The 23,925-nt window shown below is 32.8% G+C and overlaps 1 protein-coding gene across 6 annotated transcripts in view; it reads right to left on the bottom strand.

Moving 5' to 3' along the window:
- SNTG1 (syntrophin gamma 1) overlaps positions 1-23,925 on the bottom strand; it is a gene marked incomplete at its 3' end in the record, with an annotated part of 879,325 nt that overhangs the window by 204,874 nt on the left and 650,526 nt on the right. For all 6 annotated transcript variants that reach the window (XM_079136674.1, XM_079136675.1, XM_079136673.1 and 3 more), the window contains one exon: positions 2,728-2,766. In XM_079136674.1, coding sequence (XP_078992800.1) covers positions 2,728-2,766 — 39 coding nt within the window. The remainder of the gene's footprint in view (positions 1-2,727; positions 2,767-23,925) is intronic.

Below are 23,925 nucleotides of genomic sequence, written 5' to 3'. Positions count from 1 at the left end.
TCCGCTTAATTATTCTTTGGGCTTTTTGAAATGTCAGGAAGAATTCATTATTATTTTCAAAATTGTGAGATGCTAAGATTAAACAAAACTTCTCTATAATTAATAATATCAAAATAAAAATAAACCTCATTAATTCTGCTCTGACTTAGATGTAAGTATGTCCATAAAGGGTTCATCAATGGAGAACTTAATTCTCAGTGTGGTGATGCTGGAAGATAGATGATTTGGATCTTTTAAGAAGTGGGGCTTGGGGAACTGTTGCCTTCTGAAGGAATTAATGTAGTACCTTTTGGACCCTGGTTAATTCTCATAAGAGTATCATAATCTAGCTGACCCCTGAATCTTTCTCTGGCTTCATGTCTTGCCATGGGCTCTCTCTTCCCCAGAACTTGTTCCTGCTGTGATATCATCTACCATAGTGTCATGTGATCAAGGACCTCAGCACTGACTGAAATCAATGGAGTTATAGTCATGGACTTTCAGCTCTCAAGCTGTGAGCTAACTGAAACTAAAATCTTAGGTATTTTGTTATAGTAATGGAAAATAAACTAATACACATACTAATACACATCTGTGATTATTATACTTAAATATTTGTTAGAATATTATATATGTATATGGGTGTTAGAATATTAAACAGCTTTTGTTATTTATTCTATAAACAGTTTGCATTCAGATTCTCATTCAGATTTTCATTCAGCTCACTCAGTATTATGCTAAATCTGATTAAAATCAGAAATAGCAGGAATTGTTACCAGACAGTAAGTTAACTATACAGTGTTGAAATAAAATGACTAGTACCTGAATAATCCCTCGGTAGACGAGCACTCAGGTCTCTTAAGTGACCTCAACCTTGCTTGATTTGCAAACATAAATCAAACAATTTGATCCATTTCTTATAAATGTCAATACTGAAGAAAAACTAAATTCAAGTTCAACCAATTTTAACTAGCCTTAAAGACTCATATAACTAGCAACTTTCCAAAAGAATAAACCTAATAAGGCAGTGTTATCACTGTAACCAATCAAATCATTTATTTTCCTACTTCATTTTTGGTCATAAAGACTTGCTTCTGAAACTTCGTCATGACAACACTAAACCTCTTTCAATTTAATATTTCCCAATTCATGAATTGCTTCTTAGTCAAATAAACCCTTTAAAAATTTTATTGTGCCTTAGTAAGAAGTGTTAAAATGTGGTTGTCATTGTACATGAAGAATAGCTGTGGGTTTACCAGAGCTATAAAACACTCACAGTAAGATAAATCACACCCATTATTAATATTTCACATGTCAAGGTTAAAAAGAGCAAAGAAAGGTGATAGCATAGATCTTAGAGTCATTCTTAAATCAAAGAAACATCCATCATTTCTATTTTTTGCAAGAATTCACAAAACCCACAGATTTTCATTTTTATATATCTGACTATCAAACAGTTGTGTCATCTGATGTGCATTACAATCTTTTCCCATGGCTGATGCTTCCTTTTATTTGAATAATTTTGCATTAGTGGTATTGGGCCTCTATTGGAGTCCTGTGAAATCATTAGACTGTGGTTCTCAAGATGTCACTTGTGCACCACCTGCATCAGAGTGACCTGGAACATGACCACAGCTACACAGAGGGTTTTCTGGGTATCTTCACAGAGCTGATAAGTCAGAAGTTCTGACTAGAGCTTTGGTTTCTACACTGTAAATAAGCTCCTTGAATATAATCACAGTTGGTATTCAGTGATGAGATATATATCCCTCCAACATTGCACCTATCCAAAATACTAACTAAGCTCAGGTATTGGATCCCCAAAATTGGAAGTATAGAATATCCCAGATGAAAAACTGTAGTTTGGAGTCCTGGAGACACAATCCTTTTTCCAAAGCTAAGCTGATCTCATAGCATTTCAGTTACACAAGTTTTGGGACTTAGCCTAAGCTAGCTAGCAATAGCAATAGTAGCATAATTTTATAAGGCATAAATTCTGTATACCAAAGAGCAAATTTAGAAATTAGAAAACACTACTGATAATAATAGCATGTATCGATAACTTAAATGCGTTTATCATTTAATCCTTAAAATAAATTTGAAAGATTACCCATGCAAATATCACAGAGAATGGAACTGAAATTTAGATAAGAACTTTACTTTTTAGAAATTGAAGAATATTTAAAAATTTCACCATTAAAATTGATTTGTGATTGATAAATTGCAAATGGACTTTAATTAATCTTACCATGTTAGAATAGCTATCTTGGATATTGTCAAATCAAAGTTGATGTCAAGAATAATAAGTTTATAAAGCTTTGATCAATCAGACATTATTTTTAATTGAATTAATTTGTATTCATTTGAAATACTGTCAACAATTTGTGAAAATCCTTTGAACTTTGAGATCAAGTATGTTCTCCAAAAATAAAGATGTTCTAAAACTATTTTTAGGAAACAGTACTCCAGGTTCCTCAACAATGTAGATAGATAAATATCATTATTTTTTAAAAAAATAATTTTCCTTAGTTAATGTACATATGTTTTTAAACATACTTGTTAGTGTGATTAGAGAAACACATATATATTTCATCAAATAAGTGTTCTAAGTTTACATATTTCCCTGAAAATAGAAATTACGTTACTAATTATTTTGTCTAAAAATCAAATGGCATTAAGGTTATCTTGTATGAATGATACAATTAAAGAAATACATGATTTAATTTTCCAAATATTGCTCCATCTTACCTGCTGGTTTACAGGAAAATTTCTGTTGATTTTTTTAATCTGAAATGATAAATAAATAAATAAATAAATAAATAAATAAATAAATAAATAAAACAAAGGTAATGTAAGATCCCCAAATTTTATGAGGATTTATATTTAGTACATTAATTATACTAATATTCTATCTAAATGTACTTAAACTGTTGCATATGAAGCACCAATTTTAATTGGCTATTTTAATTACCCCAAATTTCATCCATAAGTATGTTGAAAAATATTTCTATTTAATAGTGCTTTTTATCTAAGAGAAATCAAAAGCCTGTTTCCAAACAGTGTTAAATGATTGTCTACCAAAGATGTAGAGAAATTTTCAGCATTATATATTTCCTGCTTTAAAATCATATACTATTCAATTTGCTTTAATAGTCAAGAGAATAGAGAAAATGGAATATTCAACACTGAACAATAAAGTATATTGTGAAATATTTCCAACCAGGATCTTAACTACAGCACAACATTTACTTTAAGACAATTTAATGAATGATGTTTTATAAGAAGTTAAAATAAATCTTCAGAGGAAGCTTTTCTTCTTGTACTATCTATTGGAAATAAACTGAAAACAAAATAAAATGAACATCACATTCGGTTAAATGAAGTATATGACACAAAGTCTTTGTTCAAACATGCTTTTGCTGATTGAAACCAATTGTCACTTTCCATTGGATTTACAGAGAAACAAGTCTAAATCTAAAGGGTCTACACTCACATTGAACCAAGTACAGACTATTTTCATTTACTTTTTTGTTGTTGTTGACTACTTTCCCCTGCCTTTTTACTTCCCTTTTGTCTTCCTGAGGCAATTTAGTAGAAATAGAACACAAAATTGGGCAATCATCAAATGTCCTATCTATAATTAGAGGCCAATTGGCAAGATATTTATTATTTAAAATGTTTAAAAAACCAAAGATTGAAAATGTACTAGTTTTATGTAGGATTATGTACAGAAGCCCTTTTTTGCTACATTGTGGTCATCGTTTCAAAGTCCCTACCCCTCTTCCCATGATGAATGTGCTAAAAATCTCTAAGACTTCTATCACCTTGAGCTAAAATCAGGAGTTTGGAAATATAAACGAAAGAACTGACTTAAAATAGATTATAGGGAATGCTAGTGGAACCATACTTTTTGCTAGTTCTTATAGCTTATAAAGATTATAAAGATTTATAAAGTTCAATTAATATTTTATGTGAACCCTTAAGTGTACTGTTCTGCTTTTAAATTTTGATTTTTTTAAACCTGAAAAATAGTCTGAATAATCATTTTTGGAGTTGGGCACAGTGGTGCACACCTACAATCCCAGCAACTCCAAAGGCTGAGGTAAGAGGATCACATGTTCAAAGCCAGCCTCAGCAACTTAGCAAGGCCCTAAGCAACGTAACAAACCCTAAGGAAGACCCTGTCTAAAAAAAATAAAAATAAAAAAGTACCAGGAATGTGATTCAGTGGTTAAGCGTCCCTGAGTTCAATCCCTGGCACCATAAAAATAGTCATCCTTTCAGGAAATTTGAAAATTGGTAACATAGGCATTGCTTGGCAGATGGCATGGATAAATGAAATTTGTTGACTACAGGAGTCTCATTCTACTAGGCCACCCTCAGCAGAGTTCCTGCTATTGAGATGTATTCCCCAGCAGTGGTCACTGCCTCTTCCCCACAGAGTAGGTCCTAAATCATCAGTCTTATTTACCTGTATAGAGCAATTATATTGTACTTGTTATTGTTGCTTTTGTTTTTGTTGTTTTTTTTTTAGCATAGGAGATTACCTTGTAACACAGGAACCTTACCATCTTTATCCTTACATAGTTTACTGCATTGGTATTGTATACCATCACTATTACTAAGAAAAGAAAATATATATTTTCTAACACTTTTTGCATATGAGCCAAATATGTAGGAGTAATTGAGATGGACAAAATGCAAAATACAAGGAATGTTAAAGAAAGAACATACTAACAGCTAGATAGGTAGAATGAATAAACAGTGAAATATGCCAACAACTAGAATAGTCTCAAAAATAACAATAACTAATACATAAAATATGTTTGGAAAAATAGCATAATAATTAAATAACATAATAATAACATAATAATTAAAATAACAATTTCACAAGAAATTATTGCTAGATTTTTTCTAATATGTTGAAAGTATAATGAGATAAAAATGTAACAAAGCATTAATGATAGTCAATTAAAGAGCTGACATGATTAAAATTGAAAATACTAATAAATTGTATTCCTCTTATTCAAATGATAACATCATAACCTTTCAGCTTCACATATTGTTTCATTTTACTCATTTGCTTGTTTACTTATTTTAAGACGAGTTCCTTTTGTGTTGCCTGTGGTGCCCATTCTGGCCTCAAACTCTTGAATCTCCTGCCTCTGCCTCTTGAGTAGCTGAGATTAAAGGCCTGCACCACTGCACCCACTTGTGGACAACCTGTTTATAACTGCTTAATATCACAATTTATAGTATCCCAGGAATCTTAGTAAGTAAAAATATATTCAGAGATAATGAGTTAATACTTTTAAACTATTACCTGTGTATTAATAAATGTAATGGAAATGGAAGGATTTTGCTTTAAAAGTTTTTTTTTTCCAGTTTTAAGTATACATTGGAATAAAATAATCTATTCATCCTTACTCATGTATTAATGAAAATATAAATTTAAATAGCAAACTCTTAGAGAAATGGAAGATGGTAATGACATTATGGTTCATGATACCATGGCACAGGGCAGTTTCTCCTGTGGCCCTCATTTTGGCAGCAAGAAAAATAAATACATTCTATTCTGAATTTTCTTGTAGAATAGTAGATACAAAAATAACTATTTGATAAGATTTTAAATCCATACACAACCAAATAAATTTTAAAGATAATTCCAGTTTTTTCTATAGCAAGTGGAGTGAAATTGTATAAAATATTCTATTTTCTAGTTCCTACTAACATTTTAAAATAAAAGTGCAATTAAATATAAGAAAAGATTGAAAATCTCACATCTCAAAAGTTTTAAGAGCTGGTTTTCAATGTTCTTTTTTTATTTTTATTTTTTCTTTATATATATTAATGTCAGTAGAGTGTATTTTAACATATTGCACATACATGGAGTATAACTGATTCTAACAGTAGAATGAATCAGACATAAATTTCCTGTGTTCATATGTGAATATACCACCAGTGTAACTCCACATCATTTGCAACCACAAGAATGGGATCCCAATTAGTTTTCAACATCCTAACATTTTTATATACACACTCATTAAAAATTGGGTAATGATTACATAGAGTTTAGTTATTGAAATTACTGTATTACATATAGTGAAATATACTAAATAATGATATGTACAAAATAGAATACTGTGTGTTCATTACAGATGTTTATGGTGTTATTTATTGATAAGAAATGATGCTTAAAATGTTCTCATATTAAAATAGGATTTACTTTTAAAATTGTGTGTGCATTTATATGTGTGTGCATACACACTGATATGTTATGTATTCCTACTTTATACATTTAGATTAACTTCTGTGTGAACAAAAATTCATTTTTGTATGTGAAATACACATATGTAAATAAATTTGTATATAAAACAAAGGTTTTGAGAGATTTTTGATTGTTGTGCTGAGGATTGAACCGAAGACCTACACAGACTAGGGAAGTAGTCTAACACTACACTACATCTACGATGCTTTTTGAAATTTGATTATAAAACAGGGTCTCAGTCAATTACCCAGACTGTACTCAAACTTGCAATTCTTCTGTCTCAGACTCCCAAATTGCTGAGATACCAGGCATGTACCACTGCATCTGGCTATTTGATAGTTGAAAAAAAATTGACACTCTTAGTTTTGATTTGGGGATTACAGTATTTTTTTTTTTCTTTTGCAGCTTTGTATTTCCTAATTTTAAAAAATACACACACTGCATGTGTATTTTTAAGAAATAATAAAACAAGTGTGATTCTTATTTTCTAAAGAAAGCTGTGCCAGCATATAACATTTGGAAGATCAAAAAGGTCATCAGAACAAACCATTTTTTGCAGAAATATTTTGCTTTTCTTCTCTCTACTTGAATTTCTAAATCATTCATGACATTTTAAATCTTGAAATAACTTCAAGCTTCAGTAGTGTGTGTGTGCATGCAACACAGAAGCTTCTCCAATTGCAATGGGATTATGTCCCTATGAATTCACTGTAAACCCAAAATGCATTTGATATACCTAACCTGCTAATCATGACAACTCAGCCACATAGTACACTGCAGATTATCACACCCATATTATTAGCTCAGGAAAAGATCAAAAATCAAAATTTGAAGGTATTTTCTACTAAATGCATATTACCATGTGACTGTGAAAAGTTAAAAATCCTAAATCAAATAATTGTAAGTGGTGACATATACCTAATGTTCATTGATTGAACAGTATAACTTCTTTTACACTTATAATCCCAAATTATACATGAACTCAATATAGAAAATACTAGCAATAAGTTTTTAAAAAACACCTATTATTATAATCATGACAATTAATATCAATAGTACAACTTAATCAATAAAATAAAAATATTGAAAATATTTGATTTCAATTTCAATTTACTTTTAAAATATCATTATTCATATTATCCAGATAGTATTGAATTAATTACATAGTAAAATATATACATAATAGATTCTTAAAATAAAATTAATTCATAAAGCAAAGTTTTAAAATTACTATTTTTGGAAACAACAGTCTAAATTATGGAATTTCTAAATCATCTGCATCATTTTAAGATTGCTCTTCAAATATGAAAAATGAAAGTTTTCTCAACATTTTTCATGTTAAATTTCTTGACAACTCATGGTAATTATGAGTTATCCAGAACTAAAAAGTGTGTTACAAATCATTAAAAATTTAACATAATCTCAAATAAAATAAATATAGTGTCTGAATATGAACATTTGTAGAAAAGAAAGGACAAAATTATTGTTCATACCATAAAACCAACTGCTTATAGAACATGATTATTTAAGCTATTAATTTCAAGCTTTAAAAGCAGCAAAATGGTTTATACTGAGATTACCTAACATGTCATTCTATACAAAAGAAAGTAATATAAACTTCTACTCAGTCCAATGCATTTAGATGAATGAAAACCATGTTAATTCAGAGTGTTAGTCTAAAACAGAAGAAAAGCCAATAAATTACATATTCATCTCTTCTTGATTTCTTGGATGACCAACCTCACTTACTACCAGTTTATACACATTTTTTTTGTCACAGATAGTAGACAAAGACTCCATCTATGCAAATTCCATATCTATGACCTTAAATTCACGCCTGCCTAATGAAACTCTTCTTTCCCAAACACAAGTTTCACACTTTGCACTGGGTGAGAACATTTCCATTTCCAAGCACACTAGGATATCTAGAAAGGTCAGAGGTGGCTCATAGGTGGACTAACACCCATTAAGGTAATGTCTGTCTAGCACAACACAGTAGAGGACCACCCTAAGGGGACAATCACATCACCTTAGACTTCAGAACTGAAGTAGGTTCCAGATCACAATAAAAATAATGTGTTCTTTAACATGCATACTAATGCATTAGCTTTCTATTACCAAAATCTATCACAGCAATTTCCTAACAATGTTTACACTAAATCCTACAGAGCCATCATTGTTCAATTGTGTGCTGAGGCATTGCTGGGACAGCAATATTTTTCTGTTTTCTTCTCTCAACAGTCACCTTGAGTAAGAGGGTCATATCTCAGAACTGTTTTATTTTGAGGCATAACACAGTTGAATGGTTACTGTCGAATTTTACTCTGGAGACTGTCTCTTTCTTCTATCTTTAGTTTATTATTTATAGCAATAGTAATTACTTTGACATTTCCATGCCTTTTCATGTAAACTCATTGAAGATGGAGCCTATCTTCTTGTTACTCAGAATTTCTTATTTCCTTGGTGTCCACAATTCCTTTGTAAACACAGTAACATGAAGTAATAATTTATATATTATGAATTTATATATTATTTGTGAATAATTTATATATTATGCACTACTTTGGGAAATTTTTCTCATATATGAATCATTCCCTTAAAAGAAGAAAATTCCCTCTTTTTCCTACATATATCAGATTTTAATTACATGTTATCAAAACATACTGGATACTCTGAATAGTGCTGATTTAAGCTAAAACTATGGGACACAATTAATGCCCATGTAGAGATATAAGAAAACATTATATATATTTCTTAATTTTTCAGGAAGACTTCTCCACCTTTTAATAAGAAATAATAAAATATCCTTGAATCCATACTAATGAGTAAAGAATTAAATACAGAAGTCAGTAAGGGAAAAAATAATTCAGACAAATAATTCAGCCATATAGACATTCCACCCACAATCAGGAGTTTAGAATTAGAATTTCATTTGTTACCTTAACTGAACACATTTATTTCAAAAACAAAGACATGTTTAACCTCTTTAAATTATAGACTTCTTCACAAATCTAAGGAAACTTCTCTGAACTCTGAGCAGGAAAAAAAATGCTCAGCATTTTGCTTTTAGTTTCCAGGGATTTATAGACACTTTAAAACATTATAGAGACTTTCAGAAAGAAGAAAGGTAATACTGTGGCACAAGAAACAAATCTAATTTGATCTTCTTGCATCAGGAAGTAAAATAAGTGGTGACAATCCTCCTAGGATAGAGTATGGCAGCATAAAAGAACTGAGGGATCAAAGATGGTGGTCTAGGGGTGACTGCATCTCCAGTCACTCCAGAACCCAGGATTCAAGAAAGGGAGGCATTGAGAGATTCAGACTAAAATAGAGCCATGGGGTGAGTCTCCCCCACCCAGTGAAGCTCTGCCAGGGCAGCAGGCCTGGATTCAGGAGGCTTATTAGAGTAGGGCAGGGCAGCCAGAGTCTTCCCAGGCAGCCCTGCGCACTCCAGTGGTGGGCTCCTCCCACAGGACCAGCTTCTCCAGCATCTCGGAGCAGGCCCCCCAGTGAGAGCCTTTCTGCACATTACCAAGCTTCAAGTCCCTGAACCAAGGTGGCGAGTTCCTGCCCACAGGCTGCTTCAGGGACCAGGGCAGGGCAGCCAGGGACTTCCCAAGCAGCCTGTCTCCCTCGGGTGGGAAGCGCCTATCCAGGCTAGCTTCTTGGAGCAGGTCCCCCAGTGAGAGCCTTTCCACACAGAGCCAGCTCCAAGTCCTGGAACCAGTAGCAGGCTAGGGGCAGCTTTCCTTGGAAGCACTGCATTATCAAGTTACTCCAAGACTTCAGGCTACTGAAGGCAGGAAGGTGATACACTGGAAATCTACAGGGACACTATAAGCCAATAGAAGAATTCTGCAATATCACAAAGTCCCACTGACATCTGACTAATATGAGAAAACAAGGGAAGGAAATGTCCCAAACTAACCTAGATACTATATCAATAAAACCCAATGACAGCACAGCAGAAGAAATGTCAGAAAGGGAGTTCAGAAAGTACATAATTAAAACAATCAGAGAAGCAAACGAGGAGATAAAAGAGCAAATGCAGGCATTGAAGGAGGAGTTGAAAGAGCAAATGCAGGCATTAAATGATAGCACCAATCAACAGTTAAAGGAGCAAATACAGGAAGCAAGAGATTATTTCAATAAAGAGTTAGAGATATTGAAAAAAAAAACCAAACAAATCCTTGAAATGAAAGAAACAATAAACCAAGTTAAAAACTCCATAGAAATCATAACCAATAGGATAGAACACCTGGAAGACAGAACCTCAGATAGTGAAGACAAAATATTTAATCTGGAAAACAAAGTTGACCAAACAGAAAAGATGGCAAGAAATCATGAACAGAAACTACAAGAATTATGGGATATCATGAAAAGGCCAAATTTAAGAATTACTGGGATTGAGGAAGGCTTAGAGAAACAAACCAAAGGAATGAACAATCTATTCAGTGAAATAATATCAGAAAAGTTCCCAAATCTGAAGAATGAAATGGAAAACCAAGTACAAGAGGCTTATAGGACTCCAAATATACAAAATTACAACAGACCCACACCAAGGCACATTATTATGAAAATACCTAACATACAAAATAAAGAAAGAATTTTAAAGGCCGCGAGAGAAAAGAATCAAATTACATTCAGGGGGAAACCAATAAGAATATCAGCAGATTTTTCAATCCAGACCCTAAAAGCTACAAGGGCCTGGAACAACATTTACCAAGCCCTGAAAGAAAACGATGCCAACCAAGAATCTTATACCCAGCAAAACTTACTTTCAGATTTAACGTGAAATAAGATTCTTCCATGATAAACAAAAGCTAAAGGAATTTACAAAAAGAAAGCCAGCATTACAGAACATTCTCAGCAAAATATTCCATGAGGAAGAGATGAAAAACAATGATGCAAATCAGCAATGGGAGGAACTAGCCTAAAGGAATAGCCAAATAAAGGAGAAACCAAATTATGTCAAAAAACAAAAATGAGTCAAATGACTGGGAATACAAATCATATCACAATAATAACCCTGAAAGTTAATAGCCTGAACTCATCAATCAAAAGACATAGACTGGAAGATTGGATTAAAAAGAAAAATCCGACAATTTCCTGCCTGCAAGAGACTCATCTCAAAGAAAGAGATACCCATAAACTAAAGGTGAAAGGATGGGAAAAAACATAACCATGCACACGGACACAGCAAAAAAGCTGGAGTATCCATCCTCATTTCAGATAATGTGGACTTCAAGCCAAAACTAGTCAGAAGGGATAAAGAAAGAAATTACATACTGCTTAAGGGAAGCATCAATCAGCAAGACATAACCATCATACATATCTATGCCCCGAACATTGGCTCATCCATGTACCTCAAACAAATCCTTCTCAATTCCAGAAATCAAATAGACCACAACACAATAATACTAGGTGATTTTAACACACCTCTCTCACCGCTGGATAGATTGTCCAAACAAAAATTGAGTAAAGAAACCATAGATCTCAATAACACAATCAACAATTTAGACTTAACCGAAATACACCATCCAACAAAGAACGAATACACTTTCTTCTCAGCAGCACATGGATCCTTCTCTAAAATAGACCATATGTTATGCCACAAAGCTACTGTTAGCAAATACAAGAAGATAGTGATACCTTGTACTCTATCAGACCATAATGGATTATAATTAGAAATAAATGACAGAATAAAAAACAGAAACTTCTCCAATACCTGGAGATTAAATAATACACTATTATATGATGAATGGATAACAGAAGACATCAGGAGGGAAATAAAAAAATTCTTAGAAGTAAATGAGAACAAAGATCATTATATCAAAATCTCTGGGACACTATGAAAGCAGTACTTAAAGGAAGATTTATTTAATGGGACACATTCAACAAAAGAAGTAGAAATCAACAAGTAAATGACTTAACACTACAGCTCAAAGCCCTAGAAAAAGAAGAGCAGACCAACACCAAAAGTAGTAGAAATAGTTAAAATCAGAGTCAAAATCAATGAAATTGAAACAAAAGAAACAATCGGAAAAATTAACAAAATAGTTAGTTTTTTGTAAAAATAAACAAAATTGATAAACCCTTAGCCACACTAACAAAGAGAAATAGGGAGAAAACTCAAATTACTAAAATTCGGAATGAACAAGCAAATATCACAACAGACACGAGTGAAATACAAAACATAATTAGAAGCTATTTTGAAAATCTATACTCCAACAAAACAGAAAACCTGGAAGACATCAACAAGTTTCTAGAGACATATGAATTACCTAAACTGAATGAGGAGGACATACACAACATAAATAAATCAATTTCAAGCAGTGAAATAGAAGAGGTCATCAAAAGCCTACCAACAAAGAAAAGTCCGGGACGAGATGGGTTCTCAGCCGAGTTCTACAAAACCTTTAAAGAGCTCATTCCAATACTTCTCAAAGTATTCCATAAAATAGAAGAGGAGAGAACCCTCCCAAACTCATTCTATGGAGCCAATATCACCCTGATACCTAAACCAGACAGAGACACATCGAGGAAAGAAAATTTCAGACCAATAACCTTAATGAACATTGACACAAAAATTCTCAACAAAATTTTAGCAAATCACATCCAAAAATATATTAAAAAGATAGTGCACCACGATCAAGTGGGTTTTATCCCAGGGATGCAAGGTTGGTTCAACATCCGGAAATCAATAAATGTCATTCACCATATCAACAGACTAAAAGTTAAGAATCACATGATTATTTCAATAGATGCAGAAAAAGCATTCGATAAAATACAGCATCCCTTCATGCTCAAAACACTAGAAAAATTCGGGGTAGTGGAAACATTCCTTAACATTGTAAAGGCCATCTACGGTAAGGCCATGGCCAATATCATTCTAAATGGTGAAAAACTGAAAGCATTCCCCCTAAAAACTGGAATGAGGCAGGGATGCCGTCTCTCACCACTTCTATTCAACATCGTTCTTGAGACTCTAGCCAGAGCAATTAGACAAACCAAAGAAATTAAAGGATACGAATAGGAAAAGAAGAACTCAAACTATCCCTGTTCGCTGATGACATGATTGTATATTTAGAGGAACCTGGAAATTCCACCAGAAAACTCTTAGAACTCATAAGTGAATTCAGTGAAGTAGCAGGTTACAAGATCAATGCTCATAAATCCAATGCATTTTTATACACAAGTGATGAATCTTCAGAAAGAGAAATTAGGAAAACTACCCCATTCACAATAGCATTGAAAAAAATAAAATACTTGGAAATCAATCTCACAAAAGAGGTGAAAGACCTCTACAATGAAAACTACAGAACACTAAAGAAAGAAATTAAAGAAAACCTTAGAAGATGGAAAGATCTTCCATGTTCTTGGATAGGCAGAATTAATATTGTCAAAATGGCCATACTACCTAAAGTGCTATACAGATTCAATGCAATTCCAATTAAAATCCCAATGATGTACCTTACAGAAATGGAGCAAGCAATTATGAAATTCATCTGGAAGAATAAGAAACCCAGAATAGCTAAAGCAATCCTCAGTAGAAAGAGCGAAGCAGGGGGTATCACAATACCGATCTTCAACTCTATTACAAACCAAAAGTAACAAAAACGGCATGATATTGGTACCAAAATAGACAGGTAGATCAATGGTACAGAATAGAGGACATGGACACAAACCCAAATAAATACAATTTTCTAATGCTAGACAAAGGTGCCAAAAATATGCAATGGAGAAAAGACAGCCTCGTCAACAAATGGTGCTGGGAAGCCTGGAAATCCATATGCAACAGAATGAAACTAAATCCCTATCTCTCACCCTGCACAAAACTCACCTCAAAATGGATCAAGGACCTCGGAATCAGACCAGAGACCCTGCATCTTATAGAAGAAAAAGTAGGTCCACACCTTCAACTTGTTGGCTTAGGAGCAGACTTCCTTAACAGGACTCCCATAGCACAAGAAATAAAAGCTAGAATCAACCACTGGGATAGATTCAAACTAAAAAGCTTTCTCTCAGCAAAGGAAACTATCAGTAATGTGAAAAGAGAGCCTACAGAGTGGGAGAATATCTTTGCCACTCATACTTCAGATAGAGCGCTAATTTTCAGAATCTATAAAGAACTCAAAAAACTCCACACCAAGAACACAAATAATCCAATCAACAAATGGTCTAAGGAAATGAACAGACACTTCACAGAAGAATATGTACAAGCAATCAACAGATATATGAAAAAATGTTCAACATCTCTAGTAATAAGAGAAATGCTAATTAAAACTACCCTAAGATTTCATCTCACCTCAATTAGAATGGAGATTATCAAGAACACAAGCAACAATAGGTGTTGTCGAGGATGTGGGGAAAATGGTACACTCATACATTGCTGGTGGGGTTGCAAATTAGTGCAGCCACTCTGGAAAGCAGTATAGAGATTCCTCAGAAAGCTTGGAATGGAACCACCATTTGACCCAGCTATCCCACTCCTTGGCCTATACCCAAATGACTTAAAATAAGCATACTACAGAGATATAGCCACATCAGTCTTCATAGCTGCTCATTTCACCATAGCCAGATTATGGAACCAACCTAGTTGCCCTTCAATTGATGAATGGATAAAGAAACTGTGGCATATATATACAATGGAATATTACTCCACCATGAGAAATGATAAAATTATGGCATTTGCAGGCAAATGGATGATATTGGAGAATATCATGCTAAGGGAGATAAGCCAATCTCAAAAAACTAAAGGACAAATGATCTCGCTGATAAGCAGATGAGGACATATAATGGGGGGTAGGAGGGGTTAGCGTTAGGGTTAGGGTTAGGTTTAGGGTTAAGGATAAGGAGGGTGGTAAGAATGGAGGAAAGAAGGACTGTATAGAGGGAAAAGAGGGGTGGGAGGGGTGGGGGGAAGGGAAAAAATAACAGAATGAATCAAACAACATTGCCCCATGTAAATTTATGATTTTTAATTAAAAAAAAATAAAATAAAAGAACTGAGGCTGAGAGGCTGTGTCCACAGCCAGAATGCTCTCCATCTCCAAGAAGTTTTAATGCCAGCATTATGTAGAAACCTCAGGAATGAGTTCAATGACTTATGTACACTTTGAAAGAAGATACCTAGATTCAGGATGGTGTGACTTACATAAAAGAAACAAAATCTAAGTATTGATAAGTTCTAATTTTATTGAGTTATTATTCTATTTATGTATACATATGTACTGAACATAAAATTTCTTAAAAGCAAGTATGAACTTATTTAGTTTCATGCTCCTATTGTGTTAAGTCAATGCTTTACTCATTGGTCATTCTCAGAATTATCCATGATTCCTTAGGATACCATAGGTCCTTTGACACTGGAAATTCTGCTTCTATCTTTTAATCCTAAAACACATATTTTAATTCTGTGAAAAACATCAAACATCAAGAATAAAGTTTAAAAGAACACCTTTGTGTAATATTTGCTTAAATGACATTCATTAAAAAATCTCCCTACAAAATATTAAGTTTATATCATAATATTTACTTAATAATGCCTCCAGACTTGTTGAAAGTAAAAATATAAAATGCTTTAATTTTTTTCTTTTTCAATAATAGTGAAACATTTCCTTCTAAATGGGAAATGGCCATACCTCTGGTATATTGGACAGGCAGATACTTTCAAATATATAAAACACAGTACACATTCACACTCATCCCCACCTACCCCCATGCAACATTATATTATGTATTTACAATGCTAACAATTTATGGATATCCCCAAAGATTCCATGATCAATTTAGTCTTATTCATTCTCATATGGAAAAAAATCAGGTTATTTTACATTAAAATTAACCCAAACAGAGTAGTTTTAGCAAAATAGGACAAACAAAAGAAAACAAATTTATTCTTTAAACATCACGGTATAAAAAAGGAACTTAGAAAATTGATAGTTCTTCTCAACAACCTAGGCTTTGAGGAAGTATGATGAAACTGAATTAGTGCTCCATTTAAACTGGTCTTTCCCTGAGATTTTCCTCTAGATCACTTAGCATCATCTAACACTGTTTATTTTAATTTTTCTTTAACGATTTATTTACTTAAACATATATACATGAGGTCACAGATTTCTATTTGTTTCATTCAATATATCACCATTTGCACCAAGTGCCTATGTCTCAGTGAATGCACAATCAATATTTGTTGAACAAACTGAAAGGGAGAACAATTCAATTAGAACAAACTCTGCAATTAAGATCTAACTTTGTCTCGAAAAAGTCACTTAAAAAGAAAAATAAATAAAATTTTAGGTTTGAATGTCTTCAGAACTTCTGATAGCTTCAAAACTTAGAGGTTATATCTCTAAGAATTGATTGGAATGCCTCATGATTACAAGCAAATTCTCATCTCACAAGATTTGTTTCTAGACGGAGACAAAAGGTGGAAAGAGACAGAGATATTTGGGTTTCAACTACCTGGCAAGTAGAACAACTCCTGAAGGAGAAGAAATAAAACCCACCAAATTTGAGAGAGATTAGGTGATGGGACCTTGAATTTTCTTCCTCTGGTGTTCATGAAATTCTCATGCCAAGTATGGTTTCAAAATGATAGAACAGATATAACTAGGCAAAATGTTTCAGCAAAAATGTGAGCATCCAAGAGTTTGCATGGCTTCAGAAACAGTGAGTAAATGGCCAGGAGTGAAGGAAGACAAGCTCCATGAAATCTGAATGGCGATACTGGTGGGATTATATGCATCAGCAAGTGCTCACCACAGTCAAATGCTGGCACTCAGATCAGGTGGAAAGAACTTCATTGAAGAGTTCACAAAGACCCTTGATGCTTGATGTATGCAAGGAGAAAGAAAGAAAAAGAGGAAGAAAAGTAGAATTTTGTTTTTACTCCACACAACTTTATTTAAAATGAGAAATGATTGAAGCATTGAGCATTACTAATATTTCAGTATTAAGTAGAAATGTCAAGTTAAATGCAAAAGAATTTAATTGTGTTTCTGTTTTAAAAGAGAGACATTCTTTTGAAACACTAGCATAGGGTTCATGCAGTAAAAGATTAAATATAACTTTCTTGGTAGGATATCTTTTTATCTGCCCTTCATGACTTCTGTGCATGACCTACATCACCCAATTACAGATGAGATTTGGGGAATTTAGTTATCCCACTATAGTTTAACATAAAAGTACATCATAAATAAAGGTACACATTCCTGTGACTTTATGTGCTCTTAATAAATTGTACCTACATTTTACAAATAGTATTTTAGGTTAGTCTGTACACCTGCACATCTTGCTTCTAGGCTAATATTTTTAAAAAGAAAAATCTGAAATCAATCAATCCACATTAACAGAATGAGGGGGAAATAAACACATGTCAATTGAGGAAGTAAGGAATTTGACAAGACTTAACATCCTAAAACCACTGAGCAAACTAGGAATAAAAGGACATAACCTCAACATAAGGAAAATCATTATGGGATAAACCCTTAATGTGCACCATACTCAATGGTAGAAGACTGAACACTTTTCCTATACAAACAGGGACAAGACAAGGATGCTTGCTTTCACAACTACTATTCAACATGCTACCAGGAGTCCTAACAAAAACAATTAGGTAAGAAAAAAAAATTCAAATTGGAATAAAAAACTAATATTATCAATGTTCACAGATAGTAAAATTCCTATGTGCAGAAAATTTTAAAGTTTCCATCGAAAACTACTGTTAGTCTTGTTTACTAATATAAAGCTGGATCCAAAGTCAAAACATAAAATAAATTGCATTTCTATACACTAAGATTGAATAATCTGAAAGAAAATTACCAATTTCATGCATAATATCAAAATAAGTAAAATACTTAGAGTAACTTAAACTTAAAGGTGAAAAATTCTTACAATGTAGAAAATAAAATGTTACCAAATGAAATTAAGAGACAAATAAATGGGAAACCATTACATGTTCATTCATTGTTAAGACTTAATATTATTAAGATATTAATACCTCTCAAAGCAATGTATTTGAATATTCAATGAGATATCTATAAAAATCTTAATGAGTATTCTTGCAGAAAGAGATCAACCCTTCTTAAAATTTACATGGAATCTCGAGTAACTCTCAGGTTGCCAAATAATCTCAAAAGAGAAGAACAATACTGGAGGACTCATATATATTTTTTTAAATTTCAAATTTACTACTCTAGTTAATCAAACAATCTGGTATGGGTCTAAAGATAGGCATATAGTCCAATATAATAGTAGCCAATAAAAAACCCTCACTTACATAGTAAAATGGTTTTCAGCAGTGTGTCGAGATGATTCAGTTGGAAAAAGCATTTTCAGTAATGGTTCTGAGAAACTGGATACAAACATACCCAAAAATAAATTTGAACCCTTTTCTCACACTATATACAAAAACTAACCCAAGATAATTTCAAGTCCTAAAAACAAACTCTAAACTAACAGTATTTTAGGATACTTATAATTGATATCTTACGAAAAATCAGAGAAGAAAAGGAATAACATGAAATTGCTGATAATCTCCCGAATAGATGAAGTTGTCTACCTAGAGATTCAATACTTCCACATTTGGCGTTCTCCTTATAAAACCACAAAAACTAAAAGCACAAGGACTTAGAAAAATAAGACTGAAAGATGACTTATGGAAGAAAATATAGATGAAAATTTATGAATAAAGACATACATAAATTTATGTGGAGCCTTATTTAGAAATATTTTACACAAGTTTTAAAAATGAACAATCCAGGTTCAGAGCTGAAGGACTGGTTCATGTTTGAGGAAGGTAGAAAAGGAGATCGAGACTCACTTTTGGTTTGTTTCATGATGGTTCACATTATTCCATTGCCAACCTTACTGACTGGCAATACGGAACATGTGCATATGATCAAAGATACAGGAATAGAAGCAGCAGTCTCACAGAAAAGCATCCAAACGTCAATCTTCAGACACCTGCAAGGTATGAGCACCCCACATGCATAACAGCCAAGTAAGAAACTGGAGCTTGCCACATTTATATGGTGGACTTTGGGCTATGGAGGAGGGTTGGAGTATGATTGGGTATGCAAGTGTTATCATTCAAGTGCCCACCCACAGATGTCTGGTGTATGAAGGCTCTTGTACAAAGGCTATGTCAATTCTTATCCTCACATTGTATTATCTTCTTTGTCAAGAGGCATGTTTTAGAAGTAGGTGCATTTGACCTCGTCATGGACTAATCAAATGCAAAGAAGAACATGTCAACAGAAACATTAACACATATGCTATATAAAAATAAACATGAAAAAGTAGAATATTAAAGGAGCCTCAACAAAGGAGCTTGTAATGAGATAAATATTTTATGTGGGTTAATATTTTCACTATATAGTAAGCTTTTAAAAAAATATTTGCTCTCTTGCAGATGCCTCGCTGCAGTATTGTGCATTCTGATCTGATCTGACATAATTGTAGAGCCAAACTCAGTTCCTGGGGCACAGGGTACCAAACAAAACAAAACAGCAGAGTTACTTAGAATAAGATTCATAAAAATGTGCAAATGTGAACTTTCACTATTATGTTACTTATTATATATGATTGAAGATGAGTACATTAAAATGATAATGTGATACCAATCATAGAACAGTATGTTAAATATCTAATTAAGCACATTAATACATTTAACATTTTTATCACTTAAGAAGTTAATCTAGCTTTATAAGAATAAAGAATTGTTCATATTCTTGATTTTTTAGATACTTTGAGTAAGAAGTAGTCATCAATGCTTCTACTTATTAATAGACCAAAAAATCTGTAGGCATCATTATATAAATGACAAATTTTAAATGACTTATATGTTTAATATTAATCCCACAATAAATTATATACAAACAGCAAAGCATCTTTTAATCCATTAAAATTGGGTAATCTCAGTTGCTGCTGTAAGGAAAGGTTTATGATTAAATGTTAACTGAACAAAGAATAATTCCACATGCACATGAAGATAGTAATTTTGTTCTAGATTCGTGAAAAAAATATGTATTTTAAGTGTATGTGTAATGTATATGTTCATAAATGTACTAGCAATGAACATAACACTATTATTGGTACATACTTTGTTTTTATATTCTTCTGTACTTTATTACATTTCTAAAAAGAGTACAAGGGAGGTATATATTTAAAAATCTTTCCCTATGGAGGACGTCAACAGGGGACAAGATGGGGAGGGATTCTGAGATCTCGGGTTTGAGTAGTGGTCTGGGACCTGGGAGTGTTCTGTGGAAAACTGCGGTAGTACGGGAGCCTCTTACTTAACCTAAGCATGATGGAAGTGTGGGGACCCCGCCTGATGGACTGGGACAGGTTTCACAGAAATCTCAGTGCTGTTCAGAATGGCCTATCCATTCTCAGTGCTGTTCAGAATGGCCAACAGTCCTGTTGGACTCTATCCAACAGGAGGAGTCCTCCATTCTGATGAGGATAGGAGCCTCTCAAAGAGGGCTGACTGCCTGAGTGGCGGAGTTCCCAAAGACAACAGGCTTGGGGAAAAGGGTTCCTACTTTTCTGTTTCTACATTTGTAAGCAGGAGTTCATTGGGCCTACTCATAATTCAGCTTTAATAAATAAAGTGTGTTTAAAGAAAATATTTCACTAACTACCATTAAATGGGGTTTCATGTTTTACTTTCTACAAAACAATATGCTCAAAGGATATAAAAGTCCAATAAGGACATATAGATAAATTCTTACAAAAAGTGAAGTTTAAGTAATATTTTAAGGGAAAGAATAAACCAAATACCCAACATGATATGAATCTTTACATTTTGGATGAAAATGGAATTTATAGAAATCAATTTTTTAAGGTTTTATACTGTTACTGAAAACAGTACTTACTGCACATGATAGAGATATTAATTAGGAGTAATATTATCCTATTTTATTAAGCATTTTCACTATTCTTGCTTTTAATTATTCTATTACATTAGTGATATTTTAATAGGAATTGCTGATATGGGTGGAAGTTTTGTATATAATGAAACAGTTAAAAACTATTAGATTCAAGAGATATATTTCTATATTATTAAAATTTTAAGTTAAATTCAATAGGAACTTTTCCATTACAGAAATTTCACTGCAACTGTGAATTTTAATTTCAAGTAATCTGGCTGAACACAACTGTGCACATCTGTAATCCCAGCCTCTTGGGAGGCTGAGGGAAGAGGATCACAAGTTCAAGACCAGCCTCAGCAACTTAGTGAGGCCCTAAGCAGCTTAGTGAGATCCTGTCTTAAAATTAAAATAATAATAAGAATGATAATAATAAGAATAAGAATAAGAATAAGAATAATGGCTGGTAATGTGCTTAAATGCCTCTGGGTTCAACCCCGGTACAAAAAAAAAAAAAAAAAAAAAAAAATCGAATAGTTTGTTTCAAAAGCATGGGGACAGATACAAAGTTTACATTACAAAAAACTTTTAATAAATCTTTCGGTTAAGAACTGAACATATAATGATAAGTTTACTGTTTTGCAAATTACTCAATATTCACATATTATATTGATGCCAAAATTAAATATCTGCTTAGATATTCTAAATAATATTCGCTTTGGCAATACCTGGGGGAAAGATAAACATTTGTCCTATTTTGTCTCTTAAATTCATTTCATTAAATGTTAGTAAGGAAAACCTCTTAAAGAAAGTTTAATTATTATAGATCCATTAAATCAGGATAATTATACTACTAGATCTAATAAAAATTCGTTTGAAATTAATTTATTAAAAATACATTTTGGAAAGTGATGTCTACATTTATTTAAATATTGCCCTATATCTTTAAATCCTGATTTTTTTGATATTTTAACACTTAGTAGCATCAGTTTTATTCAGAAACTTAAACATGATCTAGATCTCTTTAGATCCTCAGAGAAGTACATTAGGATATTCAAAAATTTCTTTTAAAAATTGCCCTTTTTCTAATTTAAATTCCTTTAGGGATTTTTTTTTTCTCAATTAACTGTTGCAATTCTAGGTCTGGTGATACAAGCTGTAATCCCAGCAGCAGCTTAAAAGACTGAGATAGGAAGATCACAAGTTCAGTGCCAGCCTTAGCAACTTGACAAGGACCTAAGTAACTTAGTAAGACTCTGTCTCAAAAAGAAAAGTAAAAAGGGCTGGAGATGTGGCTCAGTGTAAAATTGTCCCTGTGTTAAATCCTGTCAGTACTCAAAAAAAAAAAAAAAAAAAAAAATTGGCAGTTAAGTGGAGATCTTATATGTTAAAAATTTATCTTAATTCTGTTAACCTTTTAATTTAAAATTTTATATACAAGTCAATTTGATGATAGAATCATATGCTCTCCAAATGGATGACATTGACCCTGAATAACAAAGCATATTTTCCCATGAAAATCAATTTTGAAGATTCAACCAAGAAAATCATTCTTAGAGAAGCAAGAATCATGCCTGCAATTTCTGTAGAGATGTATGACCACTACTTTTTAACAGATATGTGAGGACCTGGAGAGATCAATAGTCTACAGACATAAATTTATCCAATGATGAATGATATCAGTGTGTGGGAATATCATGACAATATATCCATCCTGCAGCTGCTGATAACACTCAGCATTTCCACTTAAAGGGAAGACTCAAAATTGTTTTTTGCTTCAAGAACTCCCATATGAACTCATATTTTTCATCCATTCCTTTCTTAACACCCTTTACCTTAGTTATTTTTTATGACTGGATGCAAAAATGTAAAAGCATGCCATGTTTATTATAAAAACACATCCACTAACAATAAATCACTTTTTCAAGATTATTATATATCTGAATGAACTTTCTTAAATTTTATTTTTCCTAGCACAATCATTTTTCAATTGTAAGTCATCATTAAGATTAGTACACACACACACACACTATTGTAAGTAGGTTGCAACCATGCACAAATGTCTAAGTTTATATGTTCAGTACTGAATTACTCATCTGTTATGAATTCTCCATGCATCAGAAGCAGTCATAAGTTGGACATGTACTCTCTATCCTCAAGAAGCCTTTGGTATCATTGGTAAAACAAAATACAACAAATAGTGTTAAGTCTTTATGATGAGTCTTACAGTAGTACACTATAGAATTGTAAAAGAAAAAAAAAAAATAACTGCAGGATTGGGTGTAGTTGCACAGAGCCATTACCATGGGTCTCAGAAAATGATAAAAATAGTTTAAAGCTGTCAGTATTAGTCAGTCAAAGGTGAAGAAAATAGTTCTATCATTGCTAAGTTATTATTCAGTATTCTAAATAAAGCAAATTCAGTCCTTTTAGATAAAAACACAGGATAGACCTTCAGGTGCAATGTGTGTGACCACCTTACTCCCTGCTCAGGTATTTAGATTTGAAGCTCCATTATATAATTAAAGGGATCTAAAATACCCTCAATTCAGCAACTGCAGTCTCAAAATTATTTCTTGCTTAAGTTCCTTGCAGCTCTTCATCTATCTTAGTGCCATTCATTTACACTTCCTCTTAAATACTATGCCACATAGTGAGAATCTCCCAATTATGGGACACTCAGTATCCTGTAATGAACATCTAGAAGTAAATGGTACTTCCCTAGTCTTACTTCCTTACAGTGAAGTATCAGGGAAAGTCACATTTGTTAAAAAATGTATTGAGGGAAGGTCTTCA

The sequence above is a fragment of the Sciurus vulgaris genome (genome assembly GCF_902686455.1).
Source record: "Sciurus vulgaris genome assembly, chromosome: 1".
Classification (NCBI taxonomy): Eukaryota; Metazoa; Chordata; class Mammalia; order Rodentia; family Sciuridae; genus Sciurus; species Sciurus vulgaris.
The sequence above is the reverse complement of the archived record's forward strand: the minus strand, read 5'-3'. Positions and strand labels throughout refer to the sequence as shown.